General features: G+C 41.4%; 1 protein-coding gene across 2 annotated transcripts in view; it reads left to right on the top strand.

Moving 5' to 3' along the window:
- The window catches only part of COL4A5 (collagen type IV alpha 5 chain), a 147857-nt gene that overhangs the window by 121494 nt on the left and 6437 nt on the right, over positions 1-19926 (top strand). For both annotated transcript variants that reach the window (XM_074962487.1, XM_074962488.1), the window contains 11 exons: positions 1317-1397; positions 2428-2526; positions 3778-3828; positions 4680-4865; positions 11595-11728; positions 12415-12487; positions 12636-12707; positions 13412-13540; positions 13706-13804; positions 16992-17204; positions 17599-17776. In XM_074962487.1, the coding sequence (XP_074818588.1) occupies positions 1317-1397; positions 2428-2526; positions 3778-3828; positions 4680-4865; positions 11595-11728; positions 12415-12487; positions 12636-12707; positions 13412-13540; positions 13706-13804; positions 16992-17204; positions 17599-17776 (1315 nt within the window). The remainder of the gene's footprint in view (positions 1-1316; positions 1398-2427; positions 2527-3777; positions 3829-4679; positions 4866-11594; positions 11729-12414; positions 12488-12635; positions 12708-13411; positions 13541-13705; positions 13805-16991; positions 17205-17598; positions 17777-19926) is intronic.

Below are 19926 nucleotides of genomic sequence, written 5' to 3'. Positions count from 1 at the left end.
CATAATTTTAAACTTCCTTCTAAAATCAATGTCAATTCATTTGCAGTGAGGGAACCAGAACACATGAACATTTGTGAAAGCCAATACTACAGCTTAAGTTATCTGCATTGGTCAGATTACTAACTCCTCTGACGCACAAAATATCTGAGTTTGGCCATACTTTTTCCCTTGTGGATTGCTGCAACAAAGTCCTTGTGGACCTTGGCTTTTAATATAACTTATTACAAAATCTTGGCTTCTCTAAAGAATTAATTGTAAAGAGGAGATTTTTTCAGTATATACAAATATGAATGTATTATGTTTGGCAATCTTATCTAGAGACTTTTTAATAGTCAGTATAATTCAGGCTAAGGCTACACTACAGAGCTTACAGCGCTTTACAGCAATGATGCAGCTGCGCCGCGGTAGCGCTGCTGATGCGCTAAGCCGATGGGAGAGTGCTCGCCTGTCAACTTAATTACTCCAGCCCCCACAAGCGGCAGTAGTTATGTCAGTGAGAGAAGCTCTCCGACTGACGAAGCTCTTTCCACACCGACACTTAGGTTGGTGTAATTTATCTCACTCAGAGGGTTGACTTGTTCACACCCCTGAGCTACATAACGTATACCAACCCAAGTTGTTGTGTGTAGACACCCCCGGGGCTCTCAAGTATGAATTTAGTGATATATAAACTAAGGGACCAATCATGATAGGTGTTAAGTGTCCTTAACTCACATCAACTTAATGCTGTGGAGGTGAGACCCATGTCCCATTAAGATCTTTTTCTGGAAAGGAGATAGGGAGTGGGGAATTATGAGTTAGCTGCTGTCCATCGTGCTTTCACTGTGTTGCTCACTAAATATGCTGCTGCTGTTTACTAGGTTATATCCATTTTAGATGAAGTGAGCTGTAGCCCACGAAAGCTTATGCTCAAATAAATTGGTTAGTCTCTAAGGTGCCACAAGTCCTCCTTTTCTTTTTGCGGATACAGACTAACACGGCTGCTACTCTGAAACCTGTCTGACTTAAGTTAGATATGCTATTGGCCTTCAGCCTTAAGTAATTAAGAAGGTGGGATTCTGAAGGATGGCAGGAAAAAAACACCTTTAGGCCACCATGTTTTATATTGATGAACTTCCTCTTCTTTAAAACCCTACTGTCCCTTTAAGTGAATGGTTGCAAATCTATGTTATTAACAGTTGCAGCATGTATTGTACAGTATCTTGATACTTTCTTGACACCCTTTACTTGGTCTGACTTGTACCTTATCCATTGCATACCAGTACCTGATAAAACATTGCAGTGTCTTGTTTGATTAACATGTCTCTATTTCACAGGGACACCAGGAATTCCAGGACCAAAAGGTATTGATGGACCCCCAGGTAATCCTGGTCTCCCTGGATCACCTGGGCCACCAGGTAGGCATGAATAGTACAACAAAGTCAAGCTAGAAGAACCATCAAACTGATTGCAGAACCTCAGTTATATTTCTATAGATGCCTGGCTTGTGCTGTTCATCAGAAAGTTCTATGACCTATAGTAGATATCTGACTCCCAAACTGTGACTTGCAGGATTAAACAGGAAAGAATGGTTTGAAATAGCTTCAAAGCTTTAGTTGAAAGTGAAAACTATAAAATGCTGTTTGAAAAATCCAAATTCCCTTTCAGAAAAATGTAGGCTGGCATTATGGGTTCTTTGTTTCTTCATAATAATTTCTGACATGGAGTCCCATCTTGGATGGCAAAATTCCCATTGACTACAGAGGGCATATGACCAGATCCACTAACGGCAAGTGAAGATTTACCATGGTGGAATTAGACCTGGCAAAAGGAGTACTGTGATTGCAAGTGTTACACTATGCATCCAATTATTGGGTTAAAACTGTAAACTGTCATGGAAGTTTTGCCTGCAGGATTTGGTCCCATAAACCTTTTTAAAATTTGAAATAGCTTCTTTTTTCATATCTTGACAACTGTATTGTTTGATGTATATCTATTCTCATTCTCTCCCACTCACACACACGTGTATGTACAGTGCCCTGAAACCAAACTACAGTAATTCCATTATACATGAACCTTCCTTCCGTTAGCAACCCTGACTACTTGTGTCACTGACGAAGTTATCTCATTACCTTTTGAAACTAGCAAGTATCTGTAGGCTTTCTTTATATTAAGCATTGTAATAGCTTAGCCTGTGTTTTCAGAAGCAAGAACCTTATTTCACCTCTGAAAGGAAGCATTAGATGGATTTTAATCACCACTAAACTGCTTAAAGATCACAGTTCTGTGACCTTTTTCTGTGAGTGCAGAAAGCAGAGAAGGAAAGAGTTTTCGTTTTGATTTTAAATGTTCTCATTCACATGGACCTTACATTACTTGATCATTCCTTCAGTTTTAGTTTTGTAGTTGGTGTGCTGTTGCTCTAATATGTTGCTATATTTTTTTTAGGTGATGTTGGCCGTCCTGGCACCCCAGGTCTTCCAGGGGAGAAAGGACAGCCAGGTCGGGATGGTATTCCTGGACCAGCTGGACAGAAGGGTGAACCAGGTTAGGTTCCTTCCTTTTTATTTTCTGCTTCTAACTGTGTTCTGATTTCTGCTCAGTCCTCTTCCAATACCATCCATGCTCCCTCAGAATAGCCTCTGTGATTCCCAGCTCTTGGGGGTGCACACAACGGAGGGCATCAAGCCTCCAGTGAGATACAGAGCAAGAACTCTCTTCGCTCTTAGACATTTGGCCCTCTAAGGCTTTTGTAGTTGAGCACAATCCCTTTGCCTCTAATTCCATTCCAGCTGCCATTGCTTCTGCTCCTCTAGGGATGAGCTGCACCCATCCTGCCAGATCACTTTATTTGGCCCATCAACCAGGCATGCAGCCATGGGTGGGCTCACCCAGGTCCACCCAAATCTGAGTGTGAGAGGAGGTGGCTCTGCCAGCACCTGGAGTGAGGGAAGGGGTGAGAGCCGCGGCCAGCACGGAGCAGAGGATGGTGAAAGGGGATGAGAGGCAGCTCTTCCTAACGCCTGGAGGAGAGGAGGCAGTTCCTCTGCACCTGCTGCAGTGCAGGCAGAAGGCGGCAGCTCTGGTCACTGTGAACTCACTCCAGGATGGCCCTGGTGGACAGCTGCTGGGGTTGCTGAATGGGGGTAGCGTGTCCCCAGTGGCAGGGTAGTGTCTATGGGCACAAGCTCATCCTCCTTCCCAGAGATCATGTAGCTGAACATGGGTGGGCAGGTGTATATGGTAGCGTCGTTGTGGGACTCATTGCTCTGATGGCCGTTTTCACAGCAGCAGCCAGCAAGCTGCACTGGGACAGCAAGGACCTCTTGTTCCTCAGCCACGAAGGCTTCCTCTTCCACTATATCCTGGAGCCTCTTTTTTTTTTTTTTTTTTTTTTAAAGAATGGCGCACCAAAGCATTTTAGTGGGTTGTGTGGCCCTCTACTACCTTAAAAATGTCCATCCCTGCTCTAGAACCTTCTTGGATCCAGAAGGTACTCTCTTAAAAATAGCTACTATCACACAACTACAAATGCAAATTTACCAAAACCCACAATATGAAAGACCATCTTGAGGATGGAAAGAAACATGCCATGTAAGCAGCATATCACCTTGGAAGAGATCCCTTAACAGTGAGGGGAGATGTGGGAGTGAGCGAGAACCCTATTAGAAACCCCTCATTAAGGAAACCGAATTACCAGTAAGGGATTCTAACTTCTTATCTTTACCCTAGGCTTCCTGCTTTTGGAGATTTGAGCACTCCACATTTGTAAAAAGATTAATCTGGTTTTTTTTTCAGGTCAGCCAGGTTTTGGGCGCCCAGGACCTCCTGGACTCCCAGGATTATCAGGCAAAGTGTTGTTGTTCTTTTTTTAATAAGGATGTTTGTAAAATGTATATACACACAAAAGGGGGGCAAGGTGGTTGACGTTTAGCTGATATCGTTATGCTGTACCAAATTAACAATGTAGCAGTAATCTTTTATCTCATATACTACTGTAGGACCTCTCTAATTTGCATCAGTAACTGAGAGACCCTTGTCTCACTATTGAACTTAGTGAATTAACAATTAAGCAAAAACGACAAGACGGTTAAATCGACTGCATCATGCACTGTAGTTTGTTGTTTTACTCCTAACAAATAAGGCTTAGTTATAAGGTATGACAATGGGTAAAATTTGCAGAAGCACCTAAGTGACTTTCAAAAGTCACCTGCAAATTTTCAGGAATGACTTAGACACTTAGAAGTCTAATTTCCTTTGACGTTCAAGGTGACTAAAATGCCTAAATAACTTGGGCACTTTTGAAAATTGTATCCTGTATGTCTTAACACTCTGTGCTATATTGTATGAAACTAATAAAGTCTTAATACTGGGGATCTCACCACAGCAATGTCACGTCCATTAAACCTTTGCTCAGAAGTGGGGTTGTGAGACCCTTATGAGTTTGAGCATCAATGGATTTGAAGAGTAGCAGAGTGAGATTTAGCAAGGTCCTCTTGCATGCCACAAGTTGTACTTCTTGTCCTCTCACACCAGTTTTACATTGGTGTAACTCCATTGGTTCCAGTGAGGTGTGTTCAGATTTACACCTTTATAAGCAAGAATGGAATCAAATCCTAGTACTTCAACTGAAGTTTGGATATTTTACATGTAACTAAACTAAATACAGCATCCATAAACATGTCTGTTTGGTTTAACAGGGCAAAAGGGCGAGATGGGATTACCTGGCCTTCCAGGATCCCCTGGAATTACAGGTTTGAAGGGTGAACCAGGTTTCCAGGGATTCCCCGGTCTACAAGGTCCACAAGGTCCACCAGGCCTGCCTGGGCCACCTATGGAAGGTCTTAAAGGTAGTCCTGGTCCACAAGGTGTACCGGGGAGACCAGGTAGGCATGCAGTTCATAACAGTCCATCTCTGTCAATAATTCTTTATTTTGCTGGCAGGTTATCGGCCTTTAGAACTTCTGAATTTCAGACCAATTCTTTTGATATAGTGTTTGGCTGACAGCCATGTTTCCATGGTATAACCTTTAAATATTTCTTGGTAACCAAAAGGCTGTCGTGCCAAAAGCAACAATATTAAGAAAGATACTAAAAACAAATAAAAATCTTGATTTCTGCTAGTCTCTTTTTTGAAAGACCCTGCTCATACCTGGCAGCAAAATACAATGCATTGATAAACATGAGATTCTCAGCATGTTGTCACAGCAATCATCTAGAGAGCACCAAATCAACTTTTGCAGCATCTGCCAAATATGCCTTTTTGGCATTGTCACATGATCAATGAATTTCATCGTGCACAAAAATAAAAGTAATAAACTCCATCATTCTAGGACCCATGAAAATCAAATTCATAATAGCATCACAGCATGATCAAATTGGATAGTGGTTTCTTCATCTCAACATCATGTATGCACATCATTGTTCCATCGTGTCACACAGTTCCAGTGGATTCAGTGCAACACCATGCAGTATTCATCTTTCCATTCCATGTTTGTATCTTGTTCCTGCATCTACTAATTCTGGAAATGATGACTTCCATCCTGGGTTAACATCACTGAGCAGATCCCTGGTGTATTGAGGAATTAAATTAATGTATGTGTTTATATATTGTTTCATGGAAAATTCATCTATCTTAAGATGCCACTTTTGAGCAATTAAGGACTGTGTCAGTGAATATTCTGTCTTTCACCTCTCAAGGTCTTGTCGTACAGTTGTTACTTGGACATGAAATTAATTAGCAGCTAATACTATAAATTGCCACCCAATGCACTTGACATTCATTTTCAAGAGAAGCAGCTTTTTGAAATGAAGTTGTTTGCTTGCTTACAAATAGAAAATACTTTTTTTTTTAAACTGAAACTCTGCGAGTATTCTGAATTTGGGATTTTTCGTTGGTGAAAGCTCTGGGTGAGGAAGGTAAACATTGAGTTAGTGCATTTACAAAATAACTGCTATCCATATATTAGCAATTTAGGAAGCGGGGGGAAGTTGTGGGGTTTTTTTCAATATACATTTTCTGTGGTCCTTAGGATTGTGAGCTTGGAGCCAAATTAACCTCTGGTGCAAGTAGATGCAACTCCAAGTAAGGGCTGTGACAATCTAGACCTTTGAGATCTTCTGATGAAAAGTGGTATCCAAGTGCAAAGTATTATGATGATGAAACATTCCGTAGGGCAGCTGATTGCTGTTCTATAACAATCAGAGCCTTTACTTAAAATAATTTCTCATGCGAAAAGTTACCCACAAAATCTAAACTGTATAAAGTAAAACATTAAATTCTGAACAATTTGTAATCCCAAAATTTACCTGTAGCATAGGTATATTTCTGCTGGTCTCTGATCCTGTTTACATGTTTCGTATAAACCCTGCAATTATTAACCTAAATCAGTCAGCGAGCTAGAAGACAAGACCATTATTTTGTGCACATTTTAGGTTATCAGCTGGAAAACACCAGTGAAGTTCTGCTCAGGCATGTTTTCTCTCTTTCATCTCCATTTTTGTTGCATGTAGTATATCAAGTGAAATGTTAGTCTTGCTCATTTGTGCATGGACTAATGTGGATAAACCGCACTATTACTGCAGTTCTATTACAATCAGCACTTTGTAGAACAAAAGGACTATAGCCCATCATGGAAATGCTGCTTTCATAACATTTCAACCTTAGGCAGTTAGTCATAAAAGCAGCTCTGCTGCTGACAAATTATCCCACTCCTAAGGAAATAATAAATAGAAACATGAATCAGATGCATCCATTGCTTGCTAACTTCTGGGTGTATTTTCAGACTACTTAAAGTGACCAAATTCAAACCCAGTGTCATTCCATTGACTTCTGCTGAGTTATATCTTGGATGAGTTTGGCCTGATGATAATAGTAAGGGTTTATGAATAGCTACTACAGTAAAGCAGATTCCTAAGAGAATGAAACACTATTTTTAACTCCCTATTTTATTATTGACCACAAACAGTAATAGTTTGGTGTTTGTGTACTGTATGTAAAGCAATATTGAGCTAAATCTAAATTTAAAGGTTTAGTTTAATACATTGACATTTCTAACAGTTTTGATGTTTTTCCCCCTGTTGTAATGATGGCCTTGGTGAACTTTGATCCCTACTCCCAGGTCCCTCAGGTTAGCCCCTTAACTCCAAAATAGTACTTTGCATGAAGTTGAATGTGTATACTTTAAAAAAACCTTTTTTGGTGTATAAATGTAGAGAACTAAGGTCAGGTATACCAAGTCATTCTTCATATGTACCTTTGATGTGTAGAGTACAGGAAAGCCAAATGCAGGCTTTCAGCCTCCACTGTGCCCATCGTTTGGGGGCTGATCCTGGGAAGTGCTGAGCACCCTTTGTTCCCTAACTACAGACAAGTTAAGACCATGTGGCAAGTTACTAGTGGCTTTCAGAAGCCTGCAGGATTGCACCCCTGACTGGGAAACATATTTTGTAATATTTCTTCCCAGTCCAATTGAAAGGGGAAAAGTAAGATTTCTTCCACCCTCCCCCTTTAAAAACTGATATGCTGCACAGTGTTCTCATCCCTTCCCTGTAGATCCATGGTTTGCAGGTCAGTCAGATGACAACATTCATTTCTGTAAAACGTGCGGTTATTGATTACAGACAGCCAGGAGTGAGGGCACTGTATAAGGAACACAGTCTGGATTAGCCTTCATAATCTATTATGTTGTTTCTTTGGCAAAGTTGACAAGCATATATTTTATATAATCTTAAATGTAGATTTTGAGAGCCAAGAATTCCTTATTTTTTAGATTCTGTGTCCTGCAAATTTAACGTGGCTATCTTGATTGTTGTTTTGAGTCTTAAGAGAAGAAATAAAAAGTGAGCAATAGGCACCTCATGTGGTGCCTCTGCTGTGATACTTGTTCTCTGTAAAATATTTGTTGTTCACCAAACCAGTTGGGGTCTGAGGATACCTATAGGCTTTTTATTTAACAAGCAGCAGGAGGAAGGAAAGTAGATGTGTATGCCAGTGCATATAGAAGGGATTGAAAGAAGACTTTACCAAGGGCAGGCTGTGCAAAAAGATGAAGAATTATCCATTCATGCTGTTACGCAGTTCTGGTTATTGTGAATAGCTCGCTTAGGGCTTGTCTACACATGAAAGCTTTACCAGTTATACCAGTTTAACCATATCAGTATAACTCCCTGTGTGGGCCCTCTTATTTTAGAATTAGAGTGGCTTTTTTAAAGCTTAAAACCCTTCCAAAGTTACATAAACTACCCCTAAAAGGCCCTCTTGTATGAGAATAAGAGTGCCTACCCAGCGACTATACCAGTATAACTATGGCGCTTCAAATTCACACGTTAGCTTATGCCAGTATAATTTTCCCATGTAGACAAGCCCTTATTTTCATACCCGTGTTTCACCTCCATAAAGTTTGTGGAACAGAGAGCGGCTTCCATTGCCATTCCATATACTAGTTTAACGAAATTGGGGCACAAAGCTATCTCCTCTCTAAGGCTGCAGAAGATGTTTCATAAGTGCTTAGCCATTTTTTCAGATTTATTTAAATCATAATATGCTGTGCATGTAGCACTAGCCAGATGTTGTAAAGTCCCAATGGCTGTCCTTAGAATGAAAATGACTTGGCATACCTATGTAATTACAAGTTTATTAAATGAAGTCTTGAAAGTTTTGCTATGATGACTTGTAGGAAACAAACTGCTGTGATCAAAGTTCAATAGCAATGAATCAATTTAGTTTTAACTGTGTACACTAAGTGCTGCTAGAGACTTAATGTACCAATCTATGTCCACATCCGCTCTAGGTCATAAAGTATAAAAATAACGTGGTCTCCTCTTTTTATCTAATTGTGGTTTTGTCTGCATCACAAATCCGTCACACAGTGTGGCTTGAATAGCAGTCATGCTCCATGCGACGCCCAGCGTCTTGGGTAAGCAGAGGGGCTGCAGTTCAAGACGGAGGGCCACATGAGCTAGCCCCCTCTCCATGCTTTGTCTAATACTCTCTATCTCACCAAATTCAGCACAGACTCTCAGCTAGGCATTCATCCTATTTGGAAATCATAGCAAAACTTACATAAGAATGAATTACATTTTATAAGAAATTAACATTAGCAACAAGATGCTTTTTTTTTAACCATTATAAAGCTAGTATTAATAAAGTGTCAAAAGCATAGAAAAGTGTAGAAAAATAAAGCATTGAGATAAACCTGACGTGTTTACCGTGGGTTTTAGCTGAACGTTGCATGAAATATATATTTAAATCATTTCACTGACATGAAAATGGGTGAGGGGTGATGGATCCAGATTGTCTTAATTCTGGAGGATGGCAGGGAGAAGGTCATTAAAGACTTGCTGCACTGAACAGAAGAACCTTTAAATTGGCTTTCCAAGTGTGTCGCAGCATAAAAAAATCTCCCTAAGAAATTAAAACAGACCAATTAGCATTTTGTGGCATTTTTTATCAAGAACAATGTCAACAAGAGAACAGTCCTAAGCATAGACGTACATGTCATGCTATATATTTTCCTCCAGATTACATTTCTAGCACCTGACCAGTGCACATTTTAAAAAAATTCTTTTGTTCCATTTTTTTGTGTTGCTCACTAGTATTCTGCTCTTCAGCTTCCATTCACAAATGGTGACATTCACATCTGTGCAGTGGGACTTAAGTGGTGATTGCATCTTGTGGTAACCCTCTGCACAGAGATGAATTTCAGCCAAAAAGAAGGTGAAAGCTTCTGACTCTATTAATTAAATTGGATATCCACCAAACTCTAGGCCATGCAGAGGCGGTGTTCTATCAGTGAAATGGTTACTTAGGACAACCCTCATTTGTATAGGACTAACTGGCAGCAGACCTCACTTGTAACGTTAAAGCAAAAACATGCTCTTCAGTAAAGCTTAAGTTTCTGATTTAATGAAGAGTGTCATGTTGGCCTTAGCAGCCTAATCACCAGAATAAGTTGTATGTGAAAATGTATATATTTGCCTACTCATGTATGGTTTTTTGCATGCATGTTGATTATGTTGTAAATACAAAATATACTGGTGAAATGGGTTTTTGTTTAGTGCATATACTATCTATCATCCGTACTATTTCTAACTAGTAATCTTGTTTTGTACTGTGTGATGTCTGATCCTTCTAACATCGATCATTGGGCTTTGGTGAACTCTGATCCTTCCAGGTCCTCCAGGTTAGATTCTTAACTTGGTCAATTTATTTCACTGCATTGCATTTGTCATACGAAAAATTGATGTTTCCCTGTAATTCAAAGATTGTTTTTAAGTGCTGTGGGTACCCTGTAGATGGTACCTGTTGACAGTTAGCATTCCTGAGAAGGTAACCTGTAATTAGTTCTCATGTGTGCTGTACCAGACCCAGTGTTTCTTCAGAATAAGTTTGTATGGTGGCATGTGTCTGTAGCTGACAACTGCACGACTTGTTTGATATGTGGCACTAAATTGCTACTGAATTTTAAAAAGAAATGGTTAGGGTTTTATCTTCAGAACTGCATGCAGAAATCTCACTCATCAAATCCATTCTCTGTACATGGCCTCTTTGAGCTATTTAAAGAGAGACTTTAAATTGTTAAAAGTTTCAGAAGAATTGAAAAGCCAGTACACTTACAAAATCTTATTACATGGGTAGAATTAAGGACGAGAAAGTCATGAATTCTCCAGCAAAGAGAAGACTCTATTTGTAAGACCCCTTCATCTCCACATATAAAGGTATAAATAGATATGTGACTTAAATCATAGCAGCACTTTCCATTTTACTTGCCATACAGTTTGTTTGTGTCACACATGAGTAACGCTGACCTTGTATTTATCACTGTGGAAAAAGGTGAAATGATCTCATCAGGTGTTTTGTTTTCAATATATTATGAGTTGTTTTTATGAACTTACATGAAAATGTCAACAACAGGGTATTTTGCCCTCTGTCTATAAAAAGGAAAGGGTAATGCAATCACCAGGGTCTTGTTTAGGTACCCCCTACTGCTCAGTGGAGAAATTTGTTGAGTGCACATTTAAGAATAAACTAATCCTGAATGTTAGAGAAAATAATTGAAACAAATGTCCAATCTCCATTGGGGTTTATATATTGAAATCAGCCTAATTATTGGAGAGGAGATTAATCAACTGAAAGGGGCATTCACCCCTGAGCTTTGGTTGGGGAAGGCTCTGCTCTTACCCCTACTCCTGTCTCCTCTGCCTCTCCGCGGTGGAACAGCCTCCAAGAGAGGCAGGATTTAGAGACATTTTTTACCTTCCCCAGTCAGGAGCAGCACTTTGGGGAGGGGGCACACCAGTCCTGCTTCCCTCAATGGAAACGTCAAACTCTGTCTGCAATAAGGGGCAGCATTTTACTCTGTGACACTGGCTTTCACAATGGGGTTGGTCAATCAAGAAAACACTCACGAAGGGGAGAACGCTATGTACTCCCATTAGATTGGCCCTAGCCATGCACTTTGCATTGGTGGTGTGGGAAGCCAAGCTAATATATATATATTTTAATGTAGAGACCACAGTCCTTATATGCAAATCCATAGCATATAAGGACTGCACAGAAGTCATGGGCAGGCTGACTCATACTGATCCATGAACATCTGTTATGTAATATCAAGGTCTGCCAGGGCCAGAAGGTCCACGGGGTCCCCCTGGAAATGGAGGATTTAAAGGAGAAAAAGGAAACCCAGGTCAGCCTGGCCAGCCTGGCCTCCCTGGTCTAAAAGGAGATCAAGGACCACCTGGACGCCAGGTATGATAAGGAGTGATGCTTATTTCTAGCTGGGAGTGTTTTATTTTTAAAGAGAATCAAATATGGAGCTTTCCAGTTGGAAGATGGATTTTATAATGAACCTAAAGCCATTCTGTAGTTTCTAACACTCTGGAACAGATCCTGACTTCTAGTGTGCCGGGGAGGTATAGAGGACGTTGGGATCATCTCTAACCCTCTTCCCTCCCACACACACGTGGCTGGGCAGGATTTCTCCATAGTGTTCAAGTGAGAGCAACAGTAGCCAGTGTGCCATCCTTGCTCTGTTGCCCCTTGCCAGTGAGCGATGATGGCAAATCTCCCAGTCAGTGTCTGTACGTGTATGTGTGTATCAAATTGGCCATGGGTTTTGGGCACCCCGGTTTTTTGGAAGCCCAGCCTCAGACTCCTTTAGGCCTGGCTTTTCAAAGGTGCCGAGCCTCCCACAACTCCCACTCTAGGCCACCTACTGGTCCTGTTCACAGATGTAGTAATAAATGAGCCCTATTGCATGCTCTCCTTTTTTCGCTATGGATTTATCCATTCATGGTGCTGTTTCCTGACTCAAGTTTCTATGTGTAGCAAGAAAGCTTGGGAATCCTATAGATTCTTGTTTGTTCCCAGCCCACATTTTTTCTCTCCTGAGACTCAATGAGAGGATTAAATAATTGTGAAGCTACTTTGTTTAGGGTGATCCTGGTCGTCCCGGCCTGAATGGAATGAAAGGTGATCCTGGGGTTCCAGGTGTTCCAGGATTTCCAGGTATTTAAAAGTCATTTCAAACAAAGCCCTTAGAACTCAGTAATGTCCAACTAGTAGAGGAAAGGAGCCCACTTTGGGCGCTCATGCTGTAGATCTTTTCAGGAAGCACGTACTTTCACTGTGTAACTGTATTGGTTTGGTGTTTCAGGTATGAAGGGCCCCATTGGACCTCCAGGAGCAATTGGTTTTAAAGGTGATCAAGGCCCATCAGGTCCACCAGGTATGAATCATGGTTGATGCTACCCTTCCACTTTCTTGTCTTCAGGGAGGTAGAATTGGACCCACAGGCATGGAGCCAAGTCCATTCCTGGTGTAACTCACTCAGATTGGGCAGAGATACCCCAGCAATGGAATTTGTCCTTTTATGCTATGATATGAACAGCAATTTAAACACCATTATAAAATAACAAACACCATTCATTGTTTTTAAAACTTTATTTCCACTTTCCTAGTAAGGGAAAAGCCACTTAGATATCTGATGTAGACCCATTCCTCTTCATTCAGTGGAAAGAAGCTGCTCGCAGGGGCGGGGGCAGGGAGTAGTTGACGATTTCCTGTTCCAACACTTCCTCCACTGAGTTTTTTCTATGTGGTGGTTCCATGTTGACTCAAGGGCACCATGGAGAAAAGGACTTCAGCACAGTTTAATGCCAGTAATAAAGCTGACTTTACTCTGTGTTTCCTTGGATACATGGAACAGCCCCTATAAGAGTCAATCTATCCTTTTTGCAAGGATGCAACTAAGAGCAAATTTTTGCCTTGAACCTCTAGTTACAGTGTTTATTCCATTGATCAGATTTCTTGGCTGATGTCATCTTAAAGAATTATAGGGCTGATGAACTAATCAAACTTTCCTTTGAGTCTTTTGGAGTCACTCCCATCTTGGATTGTCCGTCTCTCTAATACAAACGTGCTTTATCCTAGGTCCACCAGGCTTACCTGGCCCTTCTGGACAAACCATTGTAGTAAAAGGTGACTCAGGTCCTCCAGGTCCACCAGGCCAGCCTGGATTGTCAGGCCCACCAGGATTGCCAGGTCCACCAGGATTGCCAGGTATGATCACTGTGGACTGAAGGCTTTATTGCTTATTTTTATAGAAAGTGACTAGTTAACAGGATGCAGTAGACCATTTGTTCTAGAGAGGTTCCTGGGTTTATTTGCCGAGACTTTGGTGAGCTTGCAAGAGTGTAACTTTCATTGCTCCATTTATTTTTCTAGGTCCAATAGGCCTTCCAGGGGATCCTGGGCGAGATGGACTTCCTGGATTTGATGGTCCAGGAGGACGTAAAGGCGAGAGAGGACTTCCAGGCCAACCAGGTATAATAAATACCCTAGTTCTGGTGAGGAAAAAGGGGTTGGTAGTCAAAAAAAAAAATCTCTTCTTAAGAATGCAGACAAATGTCAGGACTTGTGTTCTATTGCAATTCACATGCAACAATATTACATTTTTAGGAATAGGGTTGTGACAGGTTCGGTCACAGACCCCCTTGGGACTGTCGCCTGATGTGCTGAAACTACCTCTGAGCCCATCTTCCCTGCCAGCTTGGGACTCCAGAACCCTGTGTTGTTGAGCCAGACACACAAGCCTGCTGCAACACAGACCCAGGGTCTGAATCACTCCCCAAAGCTGCAGACTTAACTGAAAACCACTCAGCAGGTTACCTATCTCCAGCACTCAGACACCCAGTTCCCAATGGGATCCAAACCCCAAATAAATCCATTTTACTCTGTATAAAGCTTATACAGGGTAAATTCATAAATTCCCCTCTATAACACTGTTAGAGAGAGATGCAAACTGTTTGCTCCCCCAGATATTAATCACTTACTCTGGGTTTACTAATAAACAAAAATGATTTTATTAAGTATAAAAAGTAGTTTTTAAGTGGTTTAAAGTAATAACAGACAGAACAAAGCAAAATACCACGCAAAATAAAACAAAACATGCAGGTCTAAGCCTAATACATTTAAGAAACTGAGTACAGGTAAATCTCACCCTCAGAGGTGTTCCAATAAGCTTCTTTCACAGACTAGACTCCTTCTTAGTCTGGGCCCAATCCTTTCCCCGGTACAGTTCTTGTTAGTTCCAGCTTAGGTGGTAACTCTGGGGTTTCTCATGACTGGCAGCCCCCTTTGTTCTGTTCCACCCCCTTTTATATCTTTGGCACAAGGCGGGAATCCTTTGTCTCTCTCTGGGTTCCCGCCCTTCCTTCTAAATGGAAAAGCACCAGGTTTAAGATGGATTCCAGTATAATGTGACATGTTCACATGTCCTGTGGGACCCCAAGCCTCCATTCTTTCCAGCCTGACTCTCACAAACGCAGGAAGGCCTGCAAGTAAACAGAGCCATTTACAGCCAATTGTCCTAGTTAATGGGAGCCATCAAGATTCCAAGCCACCATTAGTGGCCCACACTTTGCATAGTTACAGTAGGACTTCAGAGTAATACTTCATGTTTCTAGCTTCAGAGATGAGAATGATACATTCATACAAATAGGATGAACAGACTCAGTAGATCATAAGCTTTGTAATGATACTTTACAAGAGACCTTTTGCATAAAGCATATTCCAGTTACATCATATTCACACTTATAAACATATTTCCATAAACATATGGAGTGCAACGTCACAAGGGTTTCCCAGCTATCCTGCTGTTAGATAGTCCAGTATGGTGTCTTTGCTGGTGTATGCTATAGGCTTGAAAAGTCATTAGTCTTAAAACCTCTCATTGGCAGACTCCATACCAACATTGTTGCTGAATCCAGTCTCTGGATGTTGTTTTATTTCACTTTGTTTTGAATTCAATAGAACACTCTTTGCAGCCTGTGACACATGGTGTATAATTAGGACAGTAACAAACAAAGAGGAGTAGAAAGGAAAATAAAGTGTTATGTTTTTGCATTAAAACAGTGGATCAGAAAAACTGTTCTCATGGGGAAAGAATTCCAGCAAGTCAGGTCTGTGTGGAGCAAAGGCACTGAACTGTGGGAGGGGAAAAGTTTAACTAGATACCAGCTAAAATCTACTAAAGCACCAGGACCCAAAGTCCCATAAACTTTCAGTGAGATTTGGACTCTGAAGTGTTTGTCACTTTTTTGAAATTTTTACCCATCAACTAGAAATAGAAGGCAAGTGGGGAGTAAGTGGGAATCAAATTATGCAAATAAGATGGTGATCCAAAGTAACAGGCCTTGAATGCTAGAGTCAGAACCCTCAGGGTTGAATCTTCATCTGGAGGAGGTTCTAGACCGTAATTTGTACCAAGTTTTCTAAAATGCCCTGATACAAACAAAATTAAGGGAAGGAGTATGCCTAAAGAAGTTAAATATCAGTGCTGGTGAGAAAAGGTCAAAATTTCAACAACAAAAAGAGGCAAAAAATTCCACAAAACATTTTTTGGAATTGTTTGTCCTGTTTTTTTGACCAGCTCTGTGAAATATTCTGTTAGCATAGTTTGAAAACATGCAAGAAGAGAATGTCCTTAATAAAGAACCTGGAAGGGAAGAGGTCAAACTTACTAGAGATTGAGTTCTAAAAACTTAGCTAATTAAGAGCAATGACAAAGAGGGGACCCTGAAGTTCCCAGGCACGTTCTTTATGCTCTGCGCTAAGGTTGTTAATGGCATATTTTATCTTCCATTCTTAGGGCCTATTCCAAAGCCCATTGCAGTCTTTCCATTTATTTCAGTGGATTTTGGATCTCCTCAAAGAGAGGGAGTGTGTTCTAGCGTAAGACACTTAGCTCAGCTCTGCCATTGACTGGCTTTTTGACATGTAAGCAAGTCAGGTAGGGCTAACTTGCTACACTGCACATACATGTGTGTGGGTTTGGAATGGCTTACCTACCTTGTACATAGCTAACTACAGTACTCTATGGCCCCCACTTCCTGTATTATCTGAGCGCCTCTCCATCACTAATGCATTATCCTCAGAACACACCTGTGAGATATGGCAATACTATTAGTCCCATTATTTTACAGCTGGGGAACAGTCACTGAGGAACTTAAATGACTTGCCCAAGACCACACCGGAAGCCTGTGAAAGTACCCTGGAGCAGGGTATTGCACAAAGGTCTCCCAAATTGCAGACTAGCACCCTAACCACTGAACCAACCTTATTGGAGCCATTAAGTACCAAGAAGCATTGCACAGGCTAATTAGGCAATCAGTTGTGCTTGTTGTCACGTGCAGTTTAGAACATTGGGCTCTTCTGGGTTAATTTGCAGACATGCTGAGCAATTCTAGAGCCAGCTGAAGTCAATGGGAGTTTGGGAGCTGTGACTGCTTCCATACCTCTGAAAATCAGGTCCTTTATTTCTACAGGCCTGCACTTATTTACCTTTTTAAAACCCCTTTGAAAACCAGGGAGAATATTCACCTGACTCATAGGGAGCGCTTGGGCTTCATGAATGTGTTCAAGGTGTGCTGTGTTCCTTGGATGAAATGTGCTAGAGTAGTTAACAGATAAGCGAACAAATGTCTGTGCTGTGCTTCTCCTATGTGAACAGGCTTTCAAGGTACACAGGGACCCCCTGGTCCTGATGGCTTGCAAGGCCCACCAGGTCCTCCTGGAACAGCTTCTGTTGCTCATGGATTCCTTATAACTCGACACAGCCAGACTACAGACACACCACTGTGCCCACAAGGAACAATAAGGATATACGATGGATTTTCTCTTCTGTACGTTCAGGGAAATGAGAGAGCCCATGGCCAGGACTTAGGTGAGATGCATCGTATGCACTATTGGTGTGGGTTTTTACAGGGGAAGGAATTACCAGCTTCTTCTCACAATTCTCTGATTCCTTGTAATCCCTGAGAATCCTACAGCCCAGGAGGTCATACACATAAGGGTAGGGGCTTGAGCGCTGAGATCTGTCATCTCCATGGGCTTGAGCCTGCACCTTAAAGATGCGTGGTCACACACTGAAATTCACAGGCAATATTTTGCCTGCATATTGCAGTTCGGCAATCCATGCTGTGCATTCATGAGAGGCTGAGAAGAATATGCAGATAGTGTTTAAAAAACGGGGGTGAGGAGTCTACATTTCCTTTAAGCACAGTAAGATGAGAATTCTTTTCTGTATCATAATTCATATATGTGTATATCTTCTGTAGGCACTGCTGGGAGCTGTCTCCGCCGTTTCAGCACCATGCCCTTCATGTTCTGTAACATCAACAATGTGTGTAATTTTGCATCAAGAAATGATTATTCCTATTGGCTGTCCACTCCGAAGCCAATGCCAATGAGTATGGAGCCACTGACTGGGCAGAGCATTCAGCCATTCATTAGCCGGTGAGCCAAAATAGGCTGTAAGATTTTGCATGGGATCTGTAAAGATAACACATCTTGTTGAAATGTGGTTTTGAGCCTGCAGGCTGAATATTAAGACATGGTAAAATGATTAATCATTTGTGTGTATTTTCTCTGAAGAATAATAGAACAACTTCTTATTTTAATGGCGGTGAATGTGTTATGTGTGTAATCCAGTCTAGTGCCTCAGAGCAGGGGACTGGCAACCACTACTGATTTGCTACTTTTATTTCCACAGCACCTGAGAATGCTGTGGACATTTTCATTATTTTTCATTTTTATTCCATCCGTTGATCTAAAATCTCATGAATTTTGGTGCTTTTAAGGGGACATCATCATTTAAAAACATTTTAAAAAACAAACTAATAGGCCAAAAGCTTTTAAATATCTGTTTTTACTTCTCATTTATGCACAGCACTTCTTGCGGTTTATTTAGCATGGACAGTGAAAGTAGACTAGACTAGTTTTCCCTTTTTAAAATCATTTTCACCTTCTGGTTCTCAGCAGCATCACAGTGCTATAGTATTTGGGTTGCAAACACTGCAGGACAATCCAGGCAAAAAGAGATTGTTTTGAATGGACCTATTTACATTTCTGAAAACATTTCTGTTAATATCCAGGTTTGTGAAACTTGAGTAACAAAGCCTACAATTCTGGGCCAAAATCACTACCTTACAAGTCCTATCAACTCTGCTCTTTGAATAGCATATAACCTTCAATTGTGCATCTTGGCATATTCTTATGATTTATGTAGCATCCACAAAGGACTAGAGTCTATGAACATGCACAAGGAGACACAATTAGTGACATAAAGAACTTATAATCATATCTTATGAAGAGAGACAGATGTTCGCATATTTCCTTTCACCCAAGAATCCCAAAGTACTTAGCAAACTTTACAAACTATGAGCCAGATTCTCAGCTGGCAAAACTCCATTGCTTTTGGGGGAATTTTGCCAACTGAAAATTTGGCCCTATATTTAAGTATATTGAAATGTAATGTCATATGGGAAACCTTTTAAACAATGCACAGCAGCACTATATCACAGTTCCGGACAGAGAGTGAAGAATGCCTTATCCGGTGGAAACTAGAAGGGAGGGGTGAGCAGAAACTACCTACCAACCTGGAAGTTTGTCTGGATGCAGGATCTAGCAACCCTAGTCTTTTATAAAAGTGTCATGGAATCTTTAATGAGCATAAGTGGTCAGGACCTTGTCCCTACCTTTCATCGCAAGCCAATACCGAATTGCTACTCTTATCTGGCACAAAGACTTAAAATTTTGTGGGGACTGGATGGTTGCTCAAAGGTACCCAGAGTAACTTCCAGAAAAAAAAGCTCTTCCCAGCTTGGGTCAAAAAAGGCTTCTTGATGGGTGATCTGGTAGAGATTCTGCAATTCTTTGAGTAGCTGTCCCTATAGGTATGTGCACACGCCTTTGAGCGTTCAATCTGAGATTTTTGGTAGCAGTGTCCATATGCCAGTACCTGTGCTCTACACATCCTCATGCTCCAATCCAAGGGTAAATAGGGGAGGCACACCTGCCACTGCTCCAGTTCCTTCTCAACCACCTGTGGCTGCAGATGGAGAGTTGTGGTGCCCGGTAGCTTTAGCATTACGTAGCTTGCTTGCTTTTTCTTTTCTTTTCTTTTTTCTTTAGTTTGTGGTTTTATTTTTTTTCCTCTGTGCAAGCTGTGTGCTTTTGGGGCAGGGAGTTCCCCCCACCTTTGTTTTCATGGTCAGGACTTCCTGCCTGTCCTCAGCCCCTTTTTGTCTGTGGCCTTCGTGGCTCGTACCCAAAACCCCAAGCTTCAAATTCTGCCAGGCCTTCCCGTCAGTGACAGACATTCCAGCTGCTTCCACTGTCTCAGTATATTTCATGTTCCATCGAAGTGTAAGGTCTATGTGGGCTGAAGAGCAAACCCAGGAAGCTGAGAGGGGACAGGCTCAAGATGCTCCTTATAGAGTGTTCTTTAAGACCCACCTCTTTGGGGTCTGATTTTTTTTTCTTCCCTCCATGCCCACCCCCAGCTGTGGCCCCCATCTAGGCCCCCTTACTCCTCTCTGGGTTCCCCCCTCCCGGAGACATGGCCCTGTTCCCGGCCCCTGCTCTGGTGGATGGGGGGGGGTGCA

This window comes from Natator depressus, chromosome 9 (assembly GCF_965152275.1).
Source record: "Natator depressus isolate rNatDep1 chromosome 9, rNatDep2.hap1, whole genome shotgun sequence".
NCBI classification, from domain to species: domain Eukaryota; kingdom Metazoa; phylum Chordata; order Testudines; family Cheloniidae; genus Natator; species Natator depressus.
The sequence above is the reverse complement of the archived record's forward strand: the minus strand, read 5'-3'. Positions and strand labels throughout refer to the sequence as shown.